Source organism: Sus scrofa, chromosome 2 (genome assembly GCF_054392235.1).
Source record: "Sus scrofa isolate SSC_HxYL_T2T_F1_AM1 chromosome 2, Sscrofa_HxYL_maternal_Yorkshire_Landrace_v2.0, whole genome shotgun sequence".
NCBI lineage: Eukaryota > Metazoa > Chordata > Mammalia > Artiodactyla > Suidae > Sus > Sus scrofa.
This window is the reverse complement of record NC_139384.1, coordinates 152,449,595-152,476,665: the sequence shown is the minus strand read 5'-3', so window position 1 is coordinate 152,476,665 and position 27,071 is coordinate 152,449,595. Positions and strand designations below refer to the sequence as shown.

Genomic DNA, 27,071 nt, shown 5'->3' with positions numbered 1-27,071 from the left:
CTGGCTTGTACCGGCTCAGGAGACCAGTGTGATTTTCACGAACTTCGTTGCAAGCCAGTTCTTAACCTACAGCCATTTAGTGAAATGTGTAAGTTTTCAGTTAAATTATATTTTTAGAAAGTTCATAACTATTTAGAATATAGCCCTTCCTCATTTCTTGACTACAGCTGTCCATTATCTGTGTTTTTGAGGTTAACGGGCTGTTGTATCTGGACAGTGGAAAGACCTAACCGCGCCCTCCTGCACGTCTTCCCAGCTCCACCTTCAGGATACTATGTTGGTAGCTTGAAATCGGCTGCTGTGGGACCAGCCGTTTACTCCACAGAAATCAGGTGATGCTCCACAATCATGGCCTTTTGTTTGGTTTTGAGGAGAGGGAGAGCTGGTCGTTCAGGATTTACCAGCACGTGGGTGATTTGGAGGGAGAGTGGGCAGGCAGAGGGTAGGCAAGGCGCTGCCAGCTGCGCCTCTCAGGGCTGGCAGCCAAAGTCAGACTCGCTGCTGTGGTGGCTCAGCGCCACCCTGCGGCCAAAGCTGAGATGGATGGCCCGACTAGTTTGCATTAAGTGTGTGTGTGTGAGGGAGGCTCGGAGAGGGGACGGCCGGAAAAGAAAGCCTTGGGTATGGCCCTGAGCTCCGACTATGGCTTCCCCTCCCAGAGCAGGCCACGGGGCAGCCATACGTCCCACGAGGCCCGGGCCTAGGCTCTGGGTAAAAGGCCCCACGAGGCTCCTTGGGGACTCCATCTCTGAGTGGGACTAGGATGAGGATGCTAGCTCAGCCAGGGCCCCGTGACCGTGGCCGCCACCTGCCTGTAGAAGCTGGAATGAAGAGGTAGAAGCCCCGCATCATGTGCTGGATAGTGGCTGAGCAACCCAGGGCTTAAATTCTATCTGGAGTGATTGAGACAGTTGAGGTGTAGACAAATTTATTGAAACATACAGGGTGTTAGCAGAGAAATCATTCCGTGGTGTATTACATCATGCCACACTACCTTGAATGTATAATTTTTAAATTATAAATATAACGAAGGCTTTGGCCAAAAAAATAAAAGTCATTTAGCACATTTGTGAAAGGCCAACAAGAAATGGATTTTGAGTATTAAAAAGATCAAGTCACTGAATTACCCAGCAGCAACCCGTGCTAATCTAGAATCCCACTGTGGTGAAGGTAGACGTGTCTCTGCAGAGCTAGTCGTTGATTTCAGCCGTCGGAAGAGATGGGGGCAGGCACACCTGGCGGCGGTGGCGGCAGAGCTGGCGGGACAGGAGAGCCGGGCTGGTCAGGTGAGCATGTCCCAGAGGCAGCAGCAGCAGAGGGCCGTCCAGCAGGCTGTGAGGCAGGTGGAGGGGCCCAGGTCATCCCTCCTTTGGTCTTCCACCACATACACTGCCGGAGGAAGGGGACAGGGCGTGAGCGTGGGCTGGCACAGAGCCCAGGCCGTCCAGCCTGTGTGCAGCCTTTCCACTTCCGGCATCTCCGGTGACGAGTGGAGGAGGGGGGCTTAGCTAAGGACAGTCCTCCCTGCAGGGGCAGACACTGGAGGACCCCACACAGTGGCTCAGGGCACAGCAGCTGGAGGGGAGCTGAGAAAGGTCCAGGGCTGTCGGGCCGGAGTTGGCCGGCACCGCTGGGTTTGTAGGAAGCAGGCCCATGTCCCGAACCCCACATGGCCGGGCCTGGGGGGAACAGGGGCATTTCTTCAGCTATACCCAAGAGCCAGAGAGTAGCGAACATCTCAGGGGGGGCTTTAGGCCCCAAACCATTAACCAGCAATCTTGGTTTTTCACCCCTGGCCAGCGCAGAATGTGCTCCAGCTTCTGTCCTTCTGCACAAAGCAGTGGAAGGCACGTGGGAGGGCTGGCTGGTGCCTGGATGGGGAAGGGCCTCTGAGCCCCGCCGGGGCCCAGGGCTCGATGAAGAGATGTGCGTGCTGAACGCATCCCCGGATCAGGAAGGACCCCCACCCACCTTTCACCCGTCAGCTGACTTGTGGCGGACATGAGCCGCCACTTCCCCTTCCACTGGCTGGTGCTCCGAGGACCTGCAGCCACGCTGCAGAAAACCCCCAGCCAGCAACCCTCATTCAACTCACTTGTAAGCAGTCAGGACCTTAAAACGTGCTGCACGTTCATGACTACATGGATCGTATAGATTAAACCAGGCCTTAGGCAGGCAGCTTTCAGTTCTATTTTCGTGTATCTATTTTTGCACCTCCTCTCTCGGGAGCCGGGCAGAATAGTCAGAATACGCTGCGTGAGGATGAACGGGGCCCAGTTCTGTTGCATCAGCCGCCTCCGTAGAGACATTCCTCCCTCGTCACGGTGTAGGTCGAACCTCAGCCCATTTGCATGGCCCCACTCAGCAGCACAGGCCGCAGTGTTCAGAGTCTGGGCAGGAGGACCGCCACCAGGGCAGCCCCCCCAGAGAGGAGAAGACCAGCCAGTCAGCGTCCTGAGGCTGGCCACGGCACAGGATCTGACTTCGAGCTAGATGCTACCACCACTCCCATCCCACAGGCAAGGAACGCGAGGCTGAGAGGTTGAATCTCTTGGTCCCGCACACGTGCCGAGCCGGGTCAGGGGCAGGGGGTGAGCCCAGGCTGCAGAGGGTTCGGCCTGAGGACCAGGAAGAGCACCGTCCACCCGTCCACCAGCCAGAGCCCACCCCCGCCCCTGAAGACCTGGGCCCTCCAAACTCCGGGGTCCCCAGAGCAGGAGAGCCCAAGCGGGGCGTCCCCTGCCCCAGTCCCCGCCTTCCCTGATCCTGCAGGGGCGCCTCTGGACAGGGAGTTTGGGGGTGGGAGAATCGCCCCGTGCCAGAGGACTGGCTCTGCTGCCCGTGGGACAGAAGGCTCCACTCCCCTGCCAGCTCTGCCGACAGCCTGCTCGATCCAGGCCTGAGACCGAGCCCCGGGTTGGGGTGCTACGTGCGAGCTCCTGCACAGTCTCTCTTAGGCTACCGCTCGTGGAAGGGCTCACCCCGTGCCAAGCGCCGTGCGGTGGGGATCGGGCCCCTGAGTCCTCAGGGCTTCCCCTTCTCCCAGCCCGTCCTCTGTGCGGAGCACTGGCCCCCAGGTGCCTCAGGCAGGGAGACTCCTTCTCCCCAGGTGGTCCCTGCCAGGCTGGAGTCACAGGGCAGACTCCAGCGCCTGCGGCCGCGGCCACTGCAAGCCTGTTCCGCCCAAGCAGCGTTTACAGAGGCTAGAAATCTGCCTGGCTCCGACCCAGAGGACTCCAAGCCAGAGGCCTGCGTCAGCGTGCCCGAGGTGCTTAGCGCTGTCAGAGCTTAGAAAGCCGAGGCCCTCGGGTCCTGGAGCACCGCGCCTTCCACAGCCCTTGGTGGCCTTTCCCTGTCCATTCGCCGAGGACAGAACCTGTGCCCCAGGCTGTTGAGAAAACGGAGGCTCCCCCGGACTGGGGTGGGGTGCTGTGCTGTGCGCGGGCGCCTGGAGGTAGGAGTGGCTTGGGTGTTCCTTGCTTTGCTTTCATCCCCCAAAGCAGCGGTCACTGGCCCAGGAGACGGCTCTGCGGCCAGCCCCACAGTTCCTCACAGCATGGGCTGCGGGGCCCGGAAACTGCACATTGCAGCGCCTGTCTTCCTAGATGCTCTCCGTAGGCGCAGACTCTGAGGTCCTGCCCCTTCAGAGGGTGCCTGCCGAGCTGGGCTGCCCCCGCACAGCACCCCACTCCAGGGGGGCCTCCCTGCTCCTCACACCTTCTACTCGGCCCAATGGGTGCCTCTGCCCCAGAGCTCCCGTGCTGCCTTGGCTGAGCCGTCAGGATGCAGCCCGAGGCCCAGGCCTCGACACGCTCCCTGGGCACCTGAAGCCAGGGGGCTGTGGACACCACAGCTTTACTGGCAGGAGCTGGGGCAGAGCTGATGCTCACGCAGGTATTCCACACCCAGTCCGCGTGGGCACTCGGAGCAGATGGCCTGTGCTGGCGAGCTGGTCATAAAAAGGGGGCAGGACTGTGGTTATGGAAGATGGTAAACTTGAAGGAAAGCTGGATCGAGTGTACACAGAAACCATACTGTCTCTGCCTCTTACGTGAATCTAGAATTTCTCCACAATTAAAAAAAAAAAAATCTCTTTGAGAGGAAGAAAAAATGTAGAGGGATAAGAAGTGCACTGGGTGGAGGTGGGGGCCAGGCAGGCAGTCAGTGCCCGGGTTGGGATGGGGCCGGTGTATGCAGGGGCTGCTCACACTGAGCTCCCCTAGGGATCAGGTGCCCCCGTGGCCAGCCTGGGCTCGGGCTGGGCCCCAGCTCCTTCTGCCCATGCAGGCCGGGCTTTAGACATTAGCCTCCGTACACAGCATCCAAGAGGCTAACCCTCCCATTAGCTGTCTGCTGTCTTAGGAGCCAAGACCACCCTATTCAGCCAGTGCCAGGAGGCCCTGCCCTTGTCTCAGGCAAGGGACTGATGCCCCTCTCTATTCCCGGATTGCTGTGGCTGAGTTGGGAGATTTCAGCTCCAGGGGTTCCTTTACCAGTTTGTCTCTCCTGCCTCCAGACAGCCCTTTGGCACCAACTTCCAGTGTTCCCAGCCCCAGCCTAGGGGCCAGAGCTGCAGAGGGGCGGGGACTCAAAGCTTCGTCTCATGCATCCAAGTGCAAAAGAGAGAGTGCGGCTGGCCGTGGTGGGGAAACGAAGCACACAGACTAGGTCACAAAGACCCAGCTAAGTCTTGGGTCTTAGGCGCAGTTTTGGGGAGCTGAGCAGCCTCTGGCAGAGACTCGCAGCCACCTTCTCATGTCTGTGCGGGAAGCAGAGGGAGAAGACGCAAGATGCTGGGAGGCGCACCGCTGCCTGTGCCCACCTGTCAGCTCCCCACGCCCTGGCTCTTCTCCAGGGCCACCGGCCACCCCAAGTAGAACTACCATATCATACAACCCAGGCCTGCCATTCAGGTGGGCTGCTCAGAAACCTGCTTTGGGATGTGCAGTGGGCAGGTGGGGCTCTGGGCCACGCAGGAGCAGGGCAGGAACGTGGGCAGGGGCCTTCTCAGCTAAAGGCTTCAGTTCCTCATCATCCTGGAATCTAAAACCTTTACTTGCTCAGCTCAGACATTTTAAATGATTAATCAAGGGCTTTGAAGTGGTCATAGAGCCTGATGAGGCTCGTCTTACTTGTGTAAGCAACTGTGCACAGGCCCGACCCAGGGAGCTAAGAAGGACAAGCAAACAAAAGACAGGGGCCTCCCACAGAGTTCTGCCGCCTGGGGCCTTCTTGCTCCAGGAACTGAGGAAGCTGCTCCCTGGCCTCTTGTGGCCCAGACCAGTGCTGGGCTTCCTGGGCAGCTCCTCCACTGCTAAAACTGTCACGGCCACAGCGCCTCCCCAGAAATGCCCCCCAGTGGAGAGGACAGCTTTGCCAGAGGCAGAAGGCCTGTAGTCTGTGCTTAGCTGCTCTCACCCATCTTCCAAGCCAGCATCTAAACAGAGAGAAGAAGGCCAGCCTTCCAGGAGGCATCAGAGGATGCCCAACAGCCCTCGTCCTGCTCAGACCAAAGGGAAGAAGGGAGGAGAATGTCTCTAAGTCCCAGAACAAGTAAAGTCTCAAGACAGCCCTGGCTGCTTCCTGCCCCTTCCATGCAGGGGTGGAAAGAAGACAGCTCGTTGAGGACACCCCAGCTTTCCTTGATGTGCGTGTGCAATGCACAAGGGGGCTGTACTGGTGGGAAAGGTCCTAAAGGCAGTGCCACTCGGCCACCCACCCTGCAGGCCGCGAGCACCAGGTCAATATGCTGAGGGGGACACTGAGGGGATGCAGGGGGCCAGGAAGAGGAGAGGCAGGCAGCGGGGTGTGGCTCTCACTGGGTCTGGAGGTTAAGAGCAGAAGAGGAGGAGGAGGAGTTTCCTCTCCCCAAAGGTAATTGTGAAGGAGGCCGGCTCGGCCTGGGCTCTGCAGCAGCCGCCACCTTTGCTGGCTAAGCTCGGAAACGTCCCCGGGCCTCTGCCCACCCTGCTTCTGCTGCAGCTTCAGCCATGTCTCCCAAGGCTGTCCCTCTCCCTGCATCCGTGTCCCAAGATCCCCACACTAAAAGGAGTCTGGGAGCCGGCCAGCCGTTTCCCCCACCTACTCCTACCTGCCGCCAACGCTCCATCATTCAGCCACCCTCACTGGCCAGACTCTGAGTGCCGCGTGTTGATGGGACCAGCCTGGAAAAAGTGAGAACTGGCTGGCCTCTGCGTGGTACCTGTTCCCAGATGGCACACAGGGTGGCTGCCTCCATCCTTTGAGGAGGCAGCTGCTAGACATCCCGAGGAGAGGGGCCCCAGCCGCCTCCTCCCTGGGCTCAGTCATGGGCCAGCTTGTACTTGAGCCCTGCCAGCCCAGTCAGTCTAGAACAGTAGGCCTGATGGTAAAATGCCCCCATGAACAGCAAGAGCAGTGTGGTACACTGGGACATTTCATGCCAGCCTGCTCAACAGGATTGCACCGCCACTACCTCCTGCAGTCCTTTTCTTGGCTAGACGTGCTGAGGCCCTGGGGCCAGAGCTGGTGACAGATACTGGGACACGTGAGGACAGCTTAGATGCTAGACCTGCAGATCAGACTGCCTTGAACATCATGTGCCCAGTCGATTTCTGGTGAGAGAAGGATGCTGAGCTCAAAGAAGGGAGGTGGCAGCTGAGGTCATGAGTTAAAGGTATGTCCTGGCCTGTCACCCAGCCCTCCTGCCTCTTGGCTTCGAGCTCTCCATGCATCACAATTAGGCTCACTTCACATCAGACAGAAGCCTGGCTGCGAGTCACGTGAAGCGTGGCTGCGTGTGGAGCAGTGAAAGGCCTCTCCTCTCGCCCTGATCTGCCCAGAGGTCCAGGGTCGGGGTGGGAGTGCAGCCTGTTTCGGAGTGTGTCCCCCAGGAGTCAGGGCCCCGTACCGCAGAAGGCACCTGGTCCAGCAGTCACCTGGGAGATGGAGTGAGTTTCAGGATTCTGCCTGGCAGCTACTCCTCAGTCTCCAGGCAGGCGAGCAGGCGTGTTGGCACAGAACAAGGCCCCTCCTGGGGGTGGGGAGACGGAGCTGGACTGTTCCCCTCAAGAAATCCACATCGGGCTTCCCTTGGGCCCCCCACCTGAGTTGCTGTATTTTCTAAGGACAGTAGCTGTGGACATGGGCTCTGGCCCAGGTTCCAGTCCTGGCCCTGGCACCCATGTCCCAGTCTGCTCACTTGCAAAGTGGTGGGGGGAGTAGTGCTTAAGAGCCTATGTTTTGTGACAAAAACTTAGGAATGCAAAGTGCTTGGCCCAAGGCCTGGCACGAAGTGAAGGAGAGAGGACCTTATCAATAGGAACCACGGCGTGATCAATTCCTACAGGAAAACCACCACCCAAAACCTGTTTCTTTATTCTGGGGCGGGGGCAGCTGTCCATATTCAGATGGGTATCTGTATATGTGGCGCCAGATGGTCAGGACGATACGAGCGGAGGAACGGACTTCCACCTGAAGCTCAGAGAGCAGCTCAGAGCAGCGGGCGAGAGCGCCTCGGCGACAGGCAAGGGGCCGCGTGTGCCTGGGGCTGGGAAGCCTGAACACAAACAACTTGAGCCGCGCGGAGGCGCCTCGGAGAACAGAGGCGAGGCGACGTATTCAGAAGCATCCCTTTTCCCCGGAGGAAGGAAGGAAGGAAACCCTCACGCGTACCCCTGTGAGCACCTGCCCGCCCGCCCGCGCAAGTCTGGGGCTGTCACCCAGACGCCAGGGTCTGCAGGTCGTGACAGGAAACGCGGTATGAAAGACGGGTCACCTTACACGGGCTGTACACGCAGAGAAGACTCAGCTGAAGCATAAGGTGATTCTCCTTCTCCCTGAACAAAAAGCCAATCGTCTCATCGGCTCACAACTCCAAACTTGGAAAAGTCAGTGGAATTGGTGGCCCTGTGCATTCGGTCTCAGGAGAGGGACTGAATTCCGGGACGAGAGAGTATCTTAGAGCAACGGTTCCCTCCAGTCTTGTTTTTCCGTCTGGGAAAAGGGCACCGTTGAGGCGCTGAAAGCATTTCGGGTCCATGGTCACAAAACATTCAGGTGGAAGGACCATCCTCCTCCCACCTGCCAGACGGAGATGCTGCAGGAGGCAAGAAGCCTGCTGAGGAGCCCGCGCGGGGGAATGCGGGGCCGCCGCCGCCGCCTCTCGCGGACTCCGTGCAGAGCTGGAGGCGCCCCGTTTGGGGGCACGTGGCCAGGACAGAACTAGCAGCGCTCAGAACTGTGCGGTAAAAGCCACGCTGTTCCACACGTGCGAGACTGGCACGCGCCCCTCTGATAGAACAGACAAAAGAAGAGCTTTTTTCCCTTCCCTATTCCCAGCAAAAGAAGTGAAGCGCAGGGTCCGGAGCGCAAGACGGAGCTGAGCTGCCGGCCTTCTTCCCTGCCCCCCGCTTCTCTGCACTGAGCGGCGCGCTTCCCGGCCTGCACGACAGCAGGCCGCCGGGCTTGTCCTCCGCTCCTAGCAATCCTGTCCTTCCTTCCGTTGTGTCCTTCCAGAAAAGGAAAGGGAGGGAAGTCCACCCCCCCAGTGACAACCGTGACAACACGGCTGAGTTCTTACCTGAGCTCCCAGCACTATGTGATGCCACCGATCCCTCCCTTTTCTTTATCTCTGCTTTTTAGGGCCATAGCCACGGCATATGGAAGCTCCCAGGCGAGGGCTCTAATCGGAGCTACAGCTGCCGGCGTTCGCCACAGCCCCAGCAGCTCAGGATCCGAGCCGTGTCTGCGGCCTACGCCAGGGCTCACAGCAACGCCCGATTCCTGACCCACTGAGCACGGTCAGGGATCGAACCCGCACCCTCACGTGTACTAGTGGACTCGTTCCTTCTGTGCCCCAACGGGAACGACTCCTCCCTTCCTGATACAAATTAATACAAATTCTCCTCTCAGCTTTTCAGACACCACACTCTCCCGGTTTTCCGTCTTTGACTCCTCTGCAGTTTCATCACCGCCATGTCCACGGCAGTTTTCCTTACAGCTCCGCCCGACCCTGCCACCTCTTCCCTCCAGGTCCGGGCGCATCGTGATCTCTTTCACTCCCACGGTGCCGACGCGTACCAGTACGCCAGTGCCTTCCACGTGTCCACCTCCGACCCGTGTCGTTGAAGCTCCGGGTGTACACACCGCTGCTTCCCTGACATCTCCACTTGCATGTCTCAGAAGCACCTCGACACTGCAGTGTAAACCAGCACGTTCAGAGCCCAGCCTGATTGTCTTCCTCCCTTGCTCTCAGCCTCCACAACCACCACCGCCAGGCATCCGGCCCCACTTAGCAGCTCGGGATGCACCCCACTCCCCGACTTTTCTCCCTATCCAATCCATCACCCAGCCCTGGTGATTCTGCTGCCAAATATCTCAAGGCCATCCGTGTCTCTCCATCATCTGCACATGACCTTGTGCCCTCCTCAAACCATTCTCTGCAGGGAAAGCAGAGCAGTCCCCTCAGAAAGGCAGGCTTAATCATGTCATCCCTTTGCTTAAAATCCTTCAGTGGCTTCCCACTGCTCACAGGACCAAAACCAACATCCCTCAGGGGGCGAGGAGCCCTCTGTCTTTTTTCTTTTTCTTTCTTTTTTTGCTTTTTAGGGCCACACCCACGGCATGTGGAAGTTCCCAGGCTAGGGGTCACATCAGAGCTAGAGCTGTTGGCCTATGCCACAGCCACAAGGGATCTAAGCCACATGTGACCCACCCCACAGCTCACAGCAACGCCGGATCCTTAACCCACTGAGTGAGGCCAGGGATTGAACCCGCGTCCTCATGGTTACTGGTCAGATTTGTTTCCGCTGAGCCACGACGGGAACTCCCAGGAGCCCTCTGTCTTGTTCCTGCTTGTTTCTCATGTTTTCAACATTCCACTGCTATCTGCCAAACCAAAGTCCTCTTCTAGTTTCTCAAATGAGCTCTGTTCCCTCCTGCCCTTGGGCCTTTGCCCCTGCTTTTCCTATAGTCGTTTTGCCTATTAACAGCTATTGATCTTTCAGCGCCCTCCCAGACTGTGCAGTTTGCGCTTTTTTAAAATATATTTTCAGAGCAATGCATATCTTCTTTTCCCTCTTTTCACCGGAAAGTAATGTCAGTAATACTTGCGGGTTTATTTAATGTCTGGTTCCCTCCCTTCTGTGGGAGCTGGATGGGACCTGCTCCGCGTGGCCCATTGCCTAACACACTGGAGCCATTCCCCACCTCCTGAATGAGGGTCAGTCCGTGCAGACCCAGGGTGGCTCCCTGGGAGTGCACTTGGGCAGACTGGAGAGCTGCCCCTCCTGCAGTGTAAAGTCTGCCAGAGCAGTGTGGTGATCAAACTGGGTTCAGATCTAATCTGTGACCCCGCCAGAGTGAAGACATTATTTTCACACAAAAGTATTTTTTTAAAAGTCCCCAGACAATAGCATTAAAACGATCATGTACCTGAGAAGATACTCAGATTTAAAAACCAACAAAGGATATGTGAAAGGTACATGAAGACAATGATACCATTTTATGTAAAGACATAAAAGACTTGAGCCAAAGATGGAGAGATACCATGTTCGTGATAGGGAGGTGACACTGTATGTCAGCTGTTCCCCCAGGTGTTTTGTAAATGACATGCCAAACACAGCTTTTCATAGAAACTGACACATCCTAAAACCCAGACTAAAGAGGCCAAGAATATCCAAGAAAATTCCAATGAAGAAAAAGGAGTCTGTGTGAATGCATGCCCTGGGGGCAGGGGAGCCGCTTATCACACCAGGCTAGAGCCCATCCGGAAGCGGGAACTTGGTGTCCGACACATCTCAGTTCAAACCAGTGGGAAAGTGTGACCGGATCAACAGATGGTGTTGGAACCATCGGAATGGAAAAAGAAAACTAGAACCCTGTCCTGCACGTGATCAAAAACAAATTTAGGTGAGCTAAAGACTGAAAAAGTTTTGGAAGGAAATATAGGCTTATCTTTGAAACCTTGGAACAGAAAGTGATTTTTCAAAGATTAAAACCTATAAAGCTTCAGGGACAGTTTGGGAAACATGACATTTAAAAGCTTTCATACCAGAGGCGCGATCCAGGTGGCCGAGGAGTAGGACGTGGAGCTCACCTCTCACGAACACATAAAAAACCAATTCACACGAGCATCTACTGAACACCAGCAGAAGACGTCGAGACTTCAAAAAGAGCAAGAGACCCCCGACATAACCGGGTAGAACAAAAGGGGGAAAAAAGGAAGAAAAGACTCGAGGATGGGACCAGCGCTGCTGAGGGCCCCGTCACAGAGGAAGGGAATCCACATCCCTGGGAGGCCCCCTAACTGACAGGGACATAATTTGGGACGGAGTGGGAGCCTCAAAGCTTTCGAGAAGAGCACAGTGGGCAGGCCAGGAGGGCAAAGCAGACGGAACGCCTCGCAGACGGTCAGTGCCCCTGCCGAGCGCTCCCCAGCCTGCTCCACTCGGGCTGGAGCCGGGCACAGAGACTCAGGCTTCAGGGGTCAGTTCAGGGAGAGAACCAGGGTTGGCTGCGAGGCCACGGCCTCGGCGGGTGCCGGGAAGCAGCGCGCCACAGCCGAGGGCGTACAGGCCAAGGCCTGGGCCCGCCCCAGAAGCAGGGCGCCACTGCAGGGGACCCCGAGAAGGGGTGGGGGCAGACGGCCACAGGAGCTTCTTTCTCTGGGCAGGCTCAGGCTCTCGGGTGGCAGGGCACCCCTTGCATGGGCTGCAGACATGGACTCCAGAGGTAGGCGCAGCCCACTACCACGACGGGTCCTGTGACCGAGCACCACCTGCAGCCCCAGTCACCTCAGGGGTCGCCGCCACGGAAGGCCCTGTAGCCAAGCACCACCCATTGTCCCCACCTCCCTGGGAACGCACACAGCCTGCCATTGCCACCTCCCTGAGGGTCACTGCTACGGCCAAGGGCTCTATAACCACGAGCAGCCTGCTGCCCACACCTCATATAGGTGCCACCCATTGCCCCCACTTCCCTGGAAGCATGTGCAGGCTGTGCACCTGCACTCCCGCTATAAAGGCGGCAACGGCCTGCACGCACTGAGGAGAAAGACGGTAAGCGTCCAAACTAAAAGCAGCCCTCATGCAAAAAAAAAAAGCCCTCACAAGCGCTCCAAGGAAACTCTCACATGTAAGTAGCCCTGCAAGACTACAGTAGGTAATTGTTTTCCCTAAATTCACAGAAGAAAAATATAAGCAAAATGAAGTAGCACAGGAACCATTCCAGTTAAAAGAATGGGAGAATACCCTAGAAGGAGCAAGTCATAGAGACCTCTACAGTCAGTGGACGCTGTGCTCAAACAGGAGGTAATGAAAATACGGACGGAATTAACAGTTATCAACAGTAACGCAGATGACTTCAGAAAGGAATGAGAAGCTATAAGGAAAATTCATTTGCAGAGACTAAAGGCATTGAACAGCAGGATGAATAGTGCAGAGTAACAAATAAATGACTTGGAAGAGAGAATAATGGAAACCACCCAATCAGGAGAGAAAGCCAAATTGAAAAAAAAAAATGAAAGCAATATTAGATCCCTGGATAATACATAGTGTGCCAATCTATGCATAATAGAGATTCCAGGAGGAGAAGAAAAAGAAAAAGGATTGACAATACATTTGAAGAAATTATGGCTGAAAAATTTCCAAATCTAAGAAGGAAATAGATATCCAGATACAGGAAGCACAGAGGGCCCCCAATAGGTTGAACACAAACAGACCTACACCAAGACATACTCTAACAAAAATGGCAAACGCTAAAGAGGAGAGCGAAAGGCCGCAAAAGAAAAACAAAGTTATTTGTAAGGGAAGCCCTGTAAGGCTGTCAGCTGATTTCTCTTCAGAAATGCTACAGGCCAGAAGAGAGTGGCAAGATACAGTCAAAGTTCCAAAAGTGAAGAATTTGTAATCTAGAATACTCTAACCAACAAGATTATCATTTAAAATAGGAGAGATAAAGAATTTCTCAAACAAAAACTAAAATACAGCAATACGAAACCTATCCTAAATGGAATACTGAAAGATCTCTAAATAGCAAAGATTTAAGATACAGGATAGAGGAAATCACAAGTGGACAGTAATTACTTAAATAAGCCGGTGTACAGATCAGACAACCTGTGTGTGAAATCGATGATAAACACAAGGAGCAGCAAAAGGATGAACATGAAGATGTAAAAAATGACATCAAAGTCATAAAATGGGAAGGAGAAAAAGAAAATCTCTCCTGCTTTAGAATGTGTTTTGAGGCTATATGACTAGCAGATATAGGAAGGGGTTAACATACCTGAAAGACAGGGCAACCACAAATCAAAAACAAATAGAATTACAAAAACCAAAAAAAAGAGGACACAAGTAAATAAAAGGGAGTCATCAAACTGGAAAAAGGAAAAAGCAACAAAGGAGAAAAACAGAAATGACTAGAAAATAAGGTTTATAATGGCAATAAATACATATTTATCAAAAATTATCTTAAATGTCAATGGACTGAATGCTCCAATCAAAAGACACAGAGTGGCAGACTGGATAAAAAAACAATCTACAATATGCTGCCTCTGAGAGAACCACCTTAAGGCAAAGGGCACATATAAATTAAAAGTGAGGGACTGGGAGTTCCCACTGTGGTCAATGGGTTAAGGACCCAACATAGTCTCTGTACAGATATGGGTTCAATCCCTGCCCTCACTCAGTGGGTTAAGGATCCAGTGTTGCCACAAGCTGTGGCGTAGGTCGAAGATGCGGCTCGGATCTGGTGTTGCCATGACATTGGCGTAGGCCCCAGGCGCAACTCAGATTCGGTCCCTAGCCTGGGAACTTCCATGTGCCACAGGTGCAACCATAAAAAGAAAAAAAAAAAAAAGTGAGGTGGCAGATGGAGTTCCCGCTGTGGTACAACGGGGTCAATGGCATCTCTGCAGTACCAGGAGGCAGGTTCGATTCCCAGCCTGGCACAGCAGGTTAAGGATCTAGTGCTGCGGCAGCTGTGGTATAGGTCGCAACTGTGGCTCAGATCTGATCCCTGGCCTGGGAACTCCATGTGCTGCAGGGTGGCCAATAGAAAAAAAAAGTGAGGCGATGGAAAAGATTTCATGCTAATGGAAATGATAACAAAGCAAGAATTGTCGTACTCATACCAGACAAGATCGACTTTAAAACAAAGGCCGGAAAGAGAAAAAAGGATACTATTTAATGATGACAGGATCAACTCAAGGAGAGGATATTACACTAGTCAAGGAGTCCCCAAATACATACAACGAGCACTAACAGACATAAAAGGAGAAAATGGTGAGACTACAGTAACAGTGGGAGTCTAACACATCAGCGGACAGATCTTCTAAACAGGAAATCAGTAAGGCAACGGAGATCCTAAACAACAGAGAATAGTTAGACTTAATTGGTATTTTCAGGACATTACATCCCCCCCAACAAAACCCCACTGAATATACCGAATTTTTTTCAAGTATACATGGAACATTCTCTAGGAATGATCACCTAGAGTACAAAAATTTAAGAGTATAGAAATTATTTTAAGCTTCTTCTCTGATCAAAATGGCATGTAACTAGAAATTAACCAGAGGAAAAGAAATGAGAAAAAAAACCTGACTACATGGAGACTGATTAAACAACATGCGACTAAGAAGCCAGTGGGTCAATGAGGAAATCAAATAGGAAATAAAGAAATACCTTGAGACAAATGACAGTGAAAACACAACCATGTAAAATCTAAGGGATGCTGCAAAAGCAGTTTTTAGAAAGAAGTTCATAGAAATACAGGCCCTCCTCAAAAAACAAGAAAACTCTGAAATGACCTGACCTACCACCTAAAAGAATTAGAAAAAGAACAAAACCTAAAGTCAGGAGAAGGAAATCATCAAGATGAGAAAGGAAATACATAAAACAGATTTAATAGAAACAAAAATCAAAACCAAGACCTGGTTCTTTGAAAGGGTAAACAAAAATTAACAACCCCCTGGCCAGACTCACCAAGAAGAAGAGAACCCAAATAAACAAAATTATAACTGTAACAAAAAATCTCAACTGATACTGCAGAAATAAAAGCCCTAAGAGAATACTATGAACAGTTATTTGCTAACAAATTTGACAACCTGGAAGAAACAGACAACTTTATAGAAACATACGGCCCGCCAAAACTGAATCAAGAAGAAGTAGATAATTTGAATAGACCTATCACTAGAAATGAAATTAAATCTGTAATAATAATAGTTTAAAAAGAACTCCCTACAAACAAAAGTCCAGGAGCAGATGGCTTCACAGGCAAATTCTCCCAGACATACAAAGAAAAACTTAAACCAATCCTTATCATACACCATGACCATGTGGGATTCATCTCAAGCTCATGAGGATGATTCAAAACACACAAATCAGGGAGTTTCCCATCGCGGCTCCGTGGTTAACGAATCCGACTAGGAACCATGAGGTTGCGGGTTCGATCCCTGGCCTTGCTCAGTGGGTTAAGGATCTGGCACTGCCGTGAACTGTGGTGTAGCTCACAGATGCAGCTCGGATACCGTGTTGCTGTGGCTCTGGCATAGGCTGGCAGCTACAGCTCCAATTGGACCCCTAGCCTGGGGACCTCCATGTGCCGCAGGAGCAGCCCTAAAAAAGGCAAGAAGACAACAACATCAACAACAAAACCCACACAAATCAACCGAAGTAATACACCACATTTATAAAAGTCAAAAACTACATGATCATCTCAATAGATGTAGAAAAAGCATTTGACAAAAGTTAATATCCCTTCAGGATAAAAACTTACCAAACTGGGTGTAGATGAAACTTATCTCAACATAATGAAAGCCACTTATGACAGATCCACAGCCAATATAATACTCAATGGAAAAAAGCTGAATGCCTTCCCATTAAAATCTGGAACAAGACAAAGATGCTCATTCTCACCACTTTTGTTCAACATAGTATATTGTAAGTCCCAGCCATAGCAATCAGGAAAAAAAAAAAAGGGGAAGGAAAGAAAAAGTATCCAAATTGAAAGAGAAGAGATAAAATTGTCACTCTAGGCAGATGACATGATACTATATATAGGAAACCCTAAGGACTCCACATAAAACCTATGAGAACTGATAAATGAATTCAGCAAGGTAGCAGGATACAAGATTAACATTCACAAATCAGTTGCATTTCTGTATGAAATATTAGGAATATTAACAATGAAATACTAGAAAGGAATATGAAAAAAGACATTTTAAAATCACACTGCAAAAAATAAAATACCTAGGAATAAATCTGACCAAGGAGGTGAAAGACTTATATGCTGAAAACTATAAAACATTAAATCATGTAAGTTAAAGAGGAGTCAAAGAAATGGAAAGATATCCCATGCTCCTGTTGGAAGAAATAATATTGTTAAAATGGCCATACTGGAGTTCCTGTTGTGGCGCAGTGGTTAACGAATCCGACTAGGAACCATGAGGTTGCGGGTTCGGTCCCTGCCCCTTGCTCAGTGAGTTAACCATCCGGTGTTGCCGTGAGCTGTGGTGTAGGTCACAGACGTTGCTCGGATCCCGCGTTGCTGTGGCTCTGGCGTAGGCCGGTGGCTACAGCTCCGATTAGACTCCTAGCCTGGGAACCTCCATATGCCGCGGGAGCGGCCCAAGAAATAACTAAAGACAAAAAAAAAAAAAAAAAAAAAAAAGGCCATACTATTCAAAGCAATCTAGAGATTTAATGTGATCCCTATCTAATTACCCATGACATTTTTCACAGAACTAGAACAAATAATCCAAAAATTTATATGGAGCCATTTGCCAAAGCAATCCTAAGGGGGTGGGGGGGGACCCAAGCTGGAGGCATAACTCTCACAGACTTCAGATGATCTTACAAAGCTTCACTCATCAAGACGGTGTGGTACTGTTACAAAACATACATGTGGATCCTGAATAGAGAGCCCAGACACCTGCAGTCAATTAATCTTTGACAAAGGAGGCAAGAATATAACATGGGAAGAAGACAGTCTCTTCAGGAAGGGGGACTGGGAAAACTGGACAGCTACATGTAACGCAGTGAAACCAGAACACATCCTCACACCAGGCACAAAAATAGACTCAAAATGGCTTGAATACTTAAACATAAGACACCATCAAACTCCGAGAAGAGAAGACAGGGAAGACATTCTCTGACATCGGCCATACAAATCTTTTCTTATGTGGCTCTCCAAAAGCAACGGAAATAAAAACAAAAGCAAATAGAACTTAAACTTACAAGCTTTTGCACAAGAAAGAAAACAATAATAATAATAATAATAATAAACCCAAAAGACTACCTATGGAATGGGAGATAGTTGCAGATGATGCAACCAACAAGGGCTTAACCTCCAAAACATACAAACAACTCATGCAACTCAACAACAAAAAACAACCCAATCGAAAAATGGGCAGAATACATGAGACATCAACATCAAATGCTTTCACTGACATGTGGAATCTGCAAAAAGGACAGACTGAACTTTGCAGACCAGATGCTGACTCACAGACATTGAAAAACTTATGGTCTCCGGAGGAGACAGTTTGGGGGGTGGGGGGATGTGCTTGGGCTGTGGGATGGAAATCCTGTGAAATTAGGTTGTTATGATCATTATACAACTACAGATGTGATAAATTTATTCGAGTAAAAAAAAAATCTGAAAAAAAAGAAAAATGGGCAGAAGACCTAAACAGACATTTCTTGGAAGAAAACATACAGATGTCCAGTAGGCACATGAAAAAATGCTCAACCTCACTAATTATTAGAGAAATGCCAATCAAAACTACAATTCGGTGCCACCTCACACTGGTCAGAATGGCCATCATTAGTAAGTCTACAAATAACAAATGGAGAGGGTGAGGAAAAAAGGGAACCCTCCTACAGTGCTGGTGGGAATGCAAATTGGAACAACCACTATGGAAAACAGTATGGAGGTTCCTCAGAAAACTAAATATAGAACTACCATACGATCCCACTCCTGGACATGTATCTGGACAAAGCTTTCATTCAAAAAGATACATGCACCCCTATGTTCATTGCAGCACTATTCGCAATAGCCAAGACATGGATACAACCCAAATATCCATTGACAGATGAATGGATTAAGAAGGTGTGGTACATATATACAATGGAATACTACTCAGCCATAAAAAAGAATGAAATAATGCCTTTTACAGCAACATGGATGCAGCTAGAGATTATCACTTTAAGTGAAGTAAGAGGAAAAATACTGCATGATATCATCTATATGTCGAATCTAAAATATGGCACAAATAAATCTATCTACAAAACAGAACAGACTCACAGACAGAGAGAACAGACTTGCGGCTGCCAAGGGAGAGGGGGAAGGGAGTGGGATGGGCCAGGAGTTTGGGGTTAGTAGATGCAAACTATTACATTTAGAAGTTAAGCAATGAGGTCCTGCCGTATAACACAGGGAACTCTATCCAATCTCCTTGAATAGAACATGATGGGAGAGAATATAACAAAAGGAATATATGTGTATGTATGTATGTATGACTGCATCACTGTGTACAGCAGAAATTGGCACAACATTGTAAATCAACTATACTTTAAAGAGTTCAAAAATAAAAACTTTCCTACTAGGGAATAATACACTATAAAAAGGTTAAGAGACAGGAAGAAGAAAGCCACAAGACTATAAAAGTGACAAATATTAGTATGTGGAATAGTTAAGATCTACAAATCAGTAAGACAAACCAACAGAAAAAGTGGGCTAAGAATACAAGTTAACAAGTAATTCACAAGGCTTGTAAAGGCCAATCCAAAACTTATTTATTTTCAAAGTCATTAGAACGCAGGGAAGGTAAATTAAAACAGATACCATTTCACACCTAGCGTACATGCTACCATTGTGAGGTCTGTGGATGAGGTAATTTTCAAAGAGAGAAAAAATGGCAACTGTGCAGCACTAGTTGTTTATTCCAGTAACAGCAGGGAGCGGGCCTGAGGGCGCCCTCGGGTCTCGGCTGCTCAGTCCAAGTTGTCCAGGAGGCAGCAGCAGCAGAGAGCAGCCCAGCAGGCCGCCAGGGCCGCCTGACACCCGGTGTTGTCCGTCGTCCTTTCTCGTTCCACCACGTACACTGGGGGGAGGGCGGGCGGGGAGAAGAGAGAGACCCCGTCAGAGGGCGCTGCGAGCAGCGGCGCCCCCTGCTGCTAAGCCCTCGGCACTACCGGAGCCGACCTGCGTGGTCTCCCTCCCTCTCCAGGCCGTCAGATGCCCTCTGGTTCCTGCTCCATCCCCGCTCTGGCGTCCCGGGCGCTCACGGAAGGGTGCTCCGCATGTGTGAGTGAAGGGACATCTGCTCAGCAGCCGTCAGACCACCGTTTCCTGCCACCACCCCTTCCCCAGGCGGACCCTGAAACCCAAGCCAGCACTTCACAGGACTCGTCCAAAGTGATCCAGTTTGCAGGGAGGCCCACTCTATGGCCTGGCGTGGCAGACACTGGCCGAGAGCTTTACACACCGTCTCATTTAATCCTCACCAGGGCTCTGCCGCTGTCATCACGGGGACCTCAGTGTTTGCAGCACTGTGAACTGGCAGAAACCCTTTGAAAGAGGACGGGTGGTAGTGCGGCGGGTGCATAGAACTTTGAGCCCCCAAAAAATCTCTATGGTTTTTTCTACAGAAATAATTGTCCCATTGTTCAAAAATGCATATACTGTGACTGCTGCTCTATCAAAGTAACACCCAACCAGCAGCAACTTTGATGTCTGTCAACTTGCGACTAATTAGCTAAGTTAATGCGTTCCAGGCAGGCCATTAAAAAGAACTAAGGGGTGCTTCTGTGTTGCCAATAAATTAAGCAAGGGATAAAAGCAAGGTAGATAGAGGCGTGTTGTTTTATTTGTACAATTAAAAGGATACTCGTACACACGTATACATACTTGTTTCGGAAAGAATATAAGAAACGGAGGTCGGTGTGGGGGGAGGTGGGGTCTTTTATTCTGCTTTGCATTTTGTGTTTTTCTCAAATGCAAGCTTGTCTGATCTCAAAGCTGCTCCTTCACTATCACTGCCGAGGAGGATCCGTAGGCAGGAGGAGGGCTGTGTCTCAGACCTCTTGTAGCCTCTGCCACAAGTGCTAGCTCCAGAGGCTTTGGGGGCAACTGGCATCAATTGATCTGGGTTCCCTGGTGGCACTGGCCTCAGTCCTGGATGCCTTCCCCAATGTCACTGTTACCTACAGGCCCCCCCGGGCCCACCCAGCTCCCCAAACCTGTGCTCCTAGTTATGTGGCTCCCTTCATATCCTGGCCTGGCCTCTGCGACTTGTTTTACTCATCAGATCTGCCTTCACTGCTGATTCTGTTGCCCCTCAGGCTCTGCTGACTCTTTTGGCCCTGGCCACATGCTGGGGTTCCTACTGGGGCAAACCTGGCGAGCAGCAGCTGTATTAGACCACGGCTCCTTCCTGCAAGGAGCATCAAGACCAGAGATCCTGCACTGGAGCGATTCCTAGGGCTGAGCCGAAGGGGCTATAACCCACCTCCGTGGGCAAGGCGTGCATCGGCAGGGGCTGCCCAGCACAGCCCAGCCTGCACCACGCCTCACCCTTCAATGCCCGCGAAGACAGCCTGCAGGGGGCACTGGCTGTGTTCCAGAAAAGCTATCCCCACCTGCCCAACCCTCCTTCCTTGCTGAAGGCCCCAGCTGCTCTGACACCTCTTCCGGAACCCCAGGCTCCGCAGGAGGTGAGTGGAGGGGGAGGGACGGCGGGCTCCGCAAGTTCAGAAAGAAGCAGGGAGGAGACCGCCACCTGATCCTGCTGCTCCAGGTCCCGAGTCCCAAAGACTCCTCTTCTAACTTAGGGGGAGGCACCACACTTGGAATTCCAGAACAGAGGCTTTAATAAGACCTTTCAAATTGGATTTGAATAAAAGCTCGTCTACTCACGGGCCATGTATCCTTGGGCAGGTGTCAACCTCTCTCAGCCTCAGCTTCCTCTGCTATAAGTTAGGGGTAACAGCTAAATCTATACCCCGGGCTGCTGGGAAAGTCAAGAGATCAGGCGTGTAAAATGCTTACAGCGCAGCGCCTGGCACACTGTCAGGTGTTCAAACAACGCTTCTGGATGTTATTGCTGTTACTCAGATGACTGACCCTCCCAGGGCTGACTTAAGAGTGGACCCAAATCGACAGAGACAAGGGAGGGCTCCCCTCTGCTTTGGGGTGAAGCCTCATAAATAAAGAGGCCAGGAGGAAGGGTCACCGGCTGTTTGGGGAGCAACCTGCAAAGGACGGAGGGCAGTAGAGGAAGGACCCTGCCCTCACCCCGACCTAGCCCCTGGCACTTTTCCTTTGGGCTCTACCAAGCGCATAGCATCAGGGCCCCAGTTCAAAGTCGGGGAGACAAGGTTACACTTTTGGGAAGTATGACTCCCGGCGGGCCCAGGACAGGGGATGGGGACCAGATATCCTGTGCCTGGGACTGGAGAGGGACTTGGTCACCATGGAAACAAAGAGGACGGCAGCACAAGGCCACAGGCCATGGAAACAAAGAGGACAGCAGGGCTGTAGCCAAGGGCCACAGGCAAACCTGCATCTTCACTGCCAGGCCCAGGCCTGGTGACAACCCACCCCACCTGCTGAAGGCCAGGGCACTGACTCCAGCAGGAAACCCCACAGTGGGGTCCCAGGACCTCCCAGACCACCTGCCAGACCTTGGCCTTCCCCTAGGGGGATGCCCCAGCAGAGACCCACCCAGCTCGCAGCCCACCCGTGCAGCCCAGAACAACCTCCTCCTTCTCTGGCTGCCGGGGGGAGGGCAGCACAGCAGGGCCCCCCCCCCCATCCAGTCAGCTCCAGGAATAGCTGCCTGATGCAGCGGTGGCCTCTCGCAGGCTTTAGGCCAGAGCTGGAGGCTGGGTTACCGTGGAAAGGGCTCCTCTTCCACACCCCACACAGATCTTTTGGCTCCTCTGAGAGGCATCTGCTCTGGCAAACTCCATCTTCATCCCCCAGCATTAAAAAAATTATTATTATTATTTTTTTTTTTGTCTTTTCTAGAGCCGCCCCTGTGGCATATGGAGGTCCCCAGGCTAGGGGTTGAATCGGAGCTGTAGCCGCCCGCCTACACCACAGCCACAGCAACTCAGTATCCGAGCTGCATCTGCAACCTACACTAGGTCACAGCTCTCAGCTACACTGGATCCTTAAGCCACTGAGCAAGGCCAGGGATCGAACCCGCAACCTCATGGTTCCTAGTCGGATTCGTTAACCACTGAGCCACAACAGGATCTCCCTCATCCCCCAGCATTAAAAACCAACCCAAACAAGGCAGCCGCCGGGGGCCTAAACCGGCGGCCACAGTCCTAAGCAGGTACGAGCACCTTCGCTCAGGTCGCCCCGCTCAGGCTCATCTGCTCGCCTTCCTTCCTTCCCGGTTCAGGCTCGAGCTCAGCGTCCTTGGCCTGAGCCCTCCCATCCTCCTCTCCGAGTAAAAAGTGGGTTGAACGTGGTGTCTGTAGTCAGGCCCCAAAGAGACAAAAAAGGCAATGGCAACAAGGTACGACTCGATCCACTCCCTCCTGGCTGCCCCGCAGCCACGGCCCGGGCCGATGGAGCAGGAGAGGGCAGCAGTCAGCACGCAGCGAAGGGCCCCCTCCCCTGGGCCTATCCACCACCCAGAGGCCTTCCCGGACCAGCCCAGCGCATCAGGGATCTTTCAGACTGAACTGCTGCCGCCACATTATCAGTACAATCACCTGAATAACTTAGTCTTGAAATACCCAGCAATCCTCCAGAAGAATGTGGCCCCAGGGAGGCCCTTAGATGAAAAGGGGAGGCTGCGGTGCTCAGGACGGAGCCTGGGCGGTGAGAGCAGGTGACTTGCAACATTTTCTTCTTGCTTGTGGCGTTGGAATAGATAAGAAAATAGGGCTATCTCAGAAATGGCTGGTTTACCCTCAGCGTTTCGAAACGCCTAACTGGACGAAGAGGTCCTGGAGCGCAGGCTCTGGCTCTGGTCTCCACGCGCTCCCAGCGCTCCTTCCTAACCTGTCTGGCAGACACAGAGGCGCCGGGCCAGACCGAGCCCCGTCTGCAGGTGGACAGACCTAGGACAGGACAGGGGGCTCCATCGAAAGCCCACTCTTCCCCAGATGCGCACAGCTCCCCAGCCACCGCGGGCCTCCACGCTGTCCTAAGCCGGTGCGGGGGAGGGGCCGGAACCAGTGCTGGGGCAACTCCAAAGGCCAAGGCAGTGCAGCAAACGACTGTCCTTTCCTGGGGGGAAAATGACCTAATCCTAATAACGCTAAGTGTGGAGTAAGAACTGGATGAAACAAAAGCAGGCCAAGAGCCAGGAGACCTGGGGGCTGACGCCATGCCTGCCCAAAGCTGAGTAGAAGCCAGATGACCTCAGGTGCCTCAGTGGTCAGCGGGCTCTGGGTTTCAGGTCCCTAGATGGAGCCAGGCCTGGGGACAAGGCCCAAAGACCAGCCCGCCTTGGCTGAGGAGGCACATAGTCAGCAAGAGTCTGCGCCCCAGAGCAAGGCGGCTGGAGCAAGGGGCACACCTAGCGTCAGCGCCCATCCCCAACGACAAGGAAGTGGCCAGCTCAGTCAGGGACAGGTATTATGTAAAACTGGACTGTAGCATGTTGTGAAAGCTCATCAAATATCAAACGAAGTCTGACGTTACGAGTGACCAGCGGTGGTTACGCTGGAGTCTAAAATTAGGCCGTGAGTAATAAGCTACCTTTGGCTTGTGAGTCTGGCTGTCAGAGGCGTAGTCATCAGAAAGTGACCTTCAAAGACAGACAGCCTGCTCCTGGGCTTCAAAACTCACCCCCAAAGAACCGAAAGCAGGGTCTCGAACAGGTGTCTGCACACCCGCGTTCACAGCAGTAGATTCAAAACGGCCAAAGGTGGGAGCGACCCAAGTGTCCACAGATGGATGGAAAGATAACAAAACACGGTTTATATCTACAAGGGCGTATTCTTCAGTCTGAAAAAGAAATGTTGACACCTGCTACAACAGGGGTGTAGCCTAAAGACACTTTGCTGAGCGAACTAAGCCAGTCACGGAAGGACAAGCACCGTGAGATTCCTGTTCCGTGCGGCACTGGAGCAGCCAAATTCCAAGAGACAGAAACTGGGACGGCGGTTGCCAGGGCCTGGGCAGGGGATTCACTGCTTCCCGGGCGAGGAGTTGTGGTTGGGGATGCCGAAAACAGTTTGGGAGATGATGGTGATGGTTGTACAGTAACGGGACCGGGCTTAATGCCACCCAGCTGCACACTTAAAAATGGTTAAAACAATAAACCCTACAATAAGCCCTTCCTTCTCCGCCTATTCCTAAGGATTCGAGGCATCTCAACACTGTGGGGTAGCAGACGAAGCTGGTGGCTCAGGGACGTTCTGCTCCAGCCGCTGTTTCAGTTCTCCTGGTTTGGTGGTGAGATCCATCCTCCCGTCCCCTGGGGCTGGCCTGGACGCCAGCCGGTTAGTGGCACATTGTGGTCGCATATAAAGGAAGTCCACTCTGGAGTTCCCATTGTAGCTCAGTGGTTAACGAATCCGACTAGGAACCATGAGGTTGCGGGTTCGATCCCAGGCCTTGCTCAGAGGGTTAAGGATCTGGCGTTGCTGTGGCTGTAGCGTAGACCAGCGGCTACAGCTCCAATTCGACCCCTAGCCTGGGAACCTCCATATGCCGCAGGACTGGCCCTAGAAAAGACAAAATGACCAAAAAGAAAAAAACAAAAGAAAGGAAGTCCATTCTGCCTGCCAGCTACCTACCTGCCCTCTGCCCTGAGGACCCCCAGACTCCAGGCAGACCCTACAGAGGAGGTGCTGGAGGAGAAGGGAGCCGCCGATATGGACACTTGGCTCAGGCTCCTCCCACCTCACGGGCTCGCTTGTCATTTTCCCTGAGACAGTGACATAGCCAGGGTGGGGAGTCCCTGCCTCAGGCAGCTCCTAGCCCACCTTGCAAAGAGGAGCCAGCGACCTACTGGGGAAGTGCATGGTGATGTGTCACACTGGGAGGACCAGTCATCAACGAGAATCCAGAATCCCACCGGGGGCCTGTCAATGAGCTACGGGGAGGGCAGGTGGGTCAGTCCCCCCTCTGCCCCGCCTTCCTTTTGCTTCCCTGACAAGAAAGTGTGAAAAAAGGCTGGCTAGTGAGTGACTCCCCCAGAAAGGGGCCCAGGCTGTGCTGCAGCCCTGGATGCTCTTGACCGGAGTTGCCACAGCCTGACCCCCTGTCCCACCCTGCCTGCCCCAAGACGGGGGTGGTACTGATGATGCATTAGGATCTGTTAAGGTCATACCCTGCTGAGCAGCAGCCAAGCCCTCTGAACCAAGGAGTCCCAGAATCAAAGCAAGGAGAGCAAAGGAGATCAGAAGAGAAAGAGACGCCGAGACCACAAACCCCGACACCAGTGGCCCCTGAATAGAAGACAACGACGGCCAGGACCGTGGACGCCAAGCAGAAACCAGGAAAACCATCTTTCCCGTTTTCAGGCCCTGGGTTACGGTTCCTTTGAGGGGAGCTGGCTCTTTGGAACAGGCCCAGAAGGGCAACGATCACCCAGGAGGGAACTGCTGGGTTCCCCCAGTTAGTGTCTGGGCACCGGCGGGCACCGGCAGGCACGGCGGCTCTGCTATCGGCAGCGTCAGTCTGACGCACTCCTGGCCCGGCCGTGCCGATCAAATAAGTCCTGCTGCATTTTCTAATACGGCAAACACCAGCAAACACCACCATATCGTTTCTCCTGAACACAAAGCGTGTTTTTATCTTAGGTATACAGACCACAACTGGCTTCCAATGGCACTAGATTCCGCGCGTTACTGATTAACTGTTCCAGCTGATACATTTATGCAAAATGCCCCGAGGTTTTCTTCCTCCTCCGTCAGGCTTCACTTGCCCTTGTGAAAACAGCTGCATTTTCACCTGAGTGCACCTCAGTTTAGAGCCCCGGTGCCTGGTGAGTTCGAGGTAGGGATGCGACAGGATGACCGTGGTGACAAGGTGATCCGAGGCAGATCCAGCGGTCACCCCTGCAGATTTGGAAAGAACTGTGTGGGGCGCCTGGGCTCCGCCAAGTACCCGCCCACAGCTCCTGCTGTTCAGGAGCACCGCCAACAAGCCGACAGCTACCCCAAGTCAACCACCAAGGGTCCTGAAAGCACCACCTCGCCCGCCGAGATGGGCCATGTGGCAAATGCGAGGCCAGAGACTCCGCAGCAGAGAAAGGGAGACAGCGCCGGGCTGGCCTGTAGGACTGTGACGAGAATTCTGGTGCCTGGGAGGCTGGGCCGGAGTCCAGGAGAAGAACTTCCCTCGGCGGTCACCGCTACCAGTCCTAGCCAGCCTGTCACTAAGCTGGAACCAGCCGCAGGAGCAACCACCTTCCCAGCAAGAGAGAGAGAGGCTGGGCTCCAGTGAAGCCCTGGGGTGGGAAGCTGGTGAGGCCGGCCTCGGAGGCAGAGAGGGTGTAATGTGAGGGGAGCCTCCAACGTGCCAGGGGTGACGGAAGGCATCTGACTGCCACTCCCGCCCCACACTGAGCAGGGTCCAGCTGCTCCAAGTGGAGGGGTTTGGTTTTTGTGTTTTTTGGTTGCACTCGTGGCACGTGGATCTTCCTGGGCCAGAGACCGAACCTGCACCCCAACTGTGGCAACAGTGGGTCCTTAACCCACTGTACCACACGGAAACCTCCGATATAGGGTAAAGAGGTTTCTGTTTCCCTTTGGAAGGAACTGCTTGGGCCCACCTTGTGGATGCCAGGCTGCTGGGCGAGAATCCAGGAAGGTCAGGGGCACACAGCCATCTAGCCACCCAACTCCCGGGCCCTCCACGTCAGCAGGCTGGGCTGGCAGCCACCAAGAATCCTCCCACCAAGCCCTCGCCCTCACCGCCCTTCTCCCGGGTCTCGACAAGGGATGGTCCCTCCTCTTCAGGAATTCCTTCTGGTCTCCAAGATGAACCCAGCGACCCTTAGCTCCTGATCCCACCTGGACCAAAATGCCAAGCATGCCAACGTCACTTACCACGCCCTGCCTCTAGCCTGACACAGGGTGCTTGGTAGGCCTGGGAAGAGGGGCCACGGAATGAATTCAGTG

At 52.8% G+C, this 27,071-nt stretch overlaps 1 protein-coding gene across 7 annotated transcripts in view; it reads right to left on the bottom strand.

The window, feature by feature from the left end:
- Window positions 1-911: 911 nt before the first annotated feature.
- Window positions 912-27,071, bottom strand: part of CYSTM1 (cysteine rich transmembrane module containing 1) — a 65,425-nt gene continuing 39,265 nt past the window's right edge. For 4 of the 7 annotated variants that reach the window (XR_014836324.1, XM_013995214.3, XM_005661732.4 and 1 more), the window contains one exon: window positions 18,749-19,078. Coding sequence is in view for 6 of the 7 variants with exons in the window: in XM_013995214.3 (XP_013850668.1) it covers window positions 18,969-19,078 (110 nt within the window). In the remaining variant the exon portion in view is untranslated. 7 annotated transcript variants of the gene reach the window in all.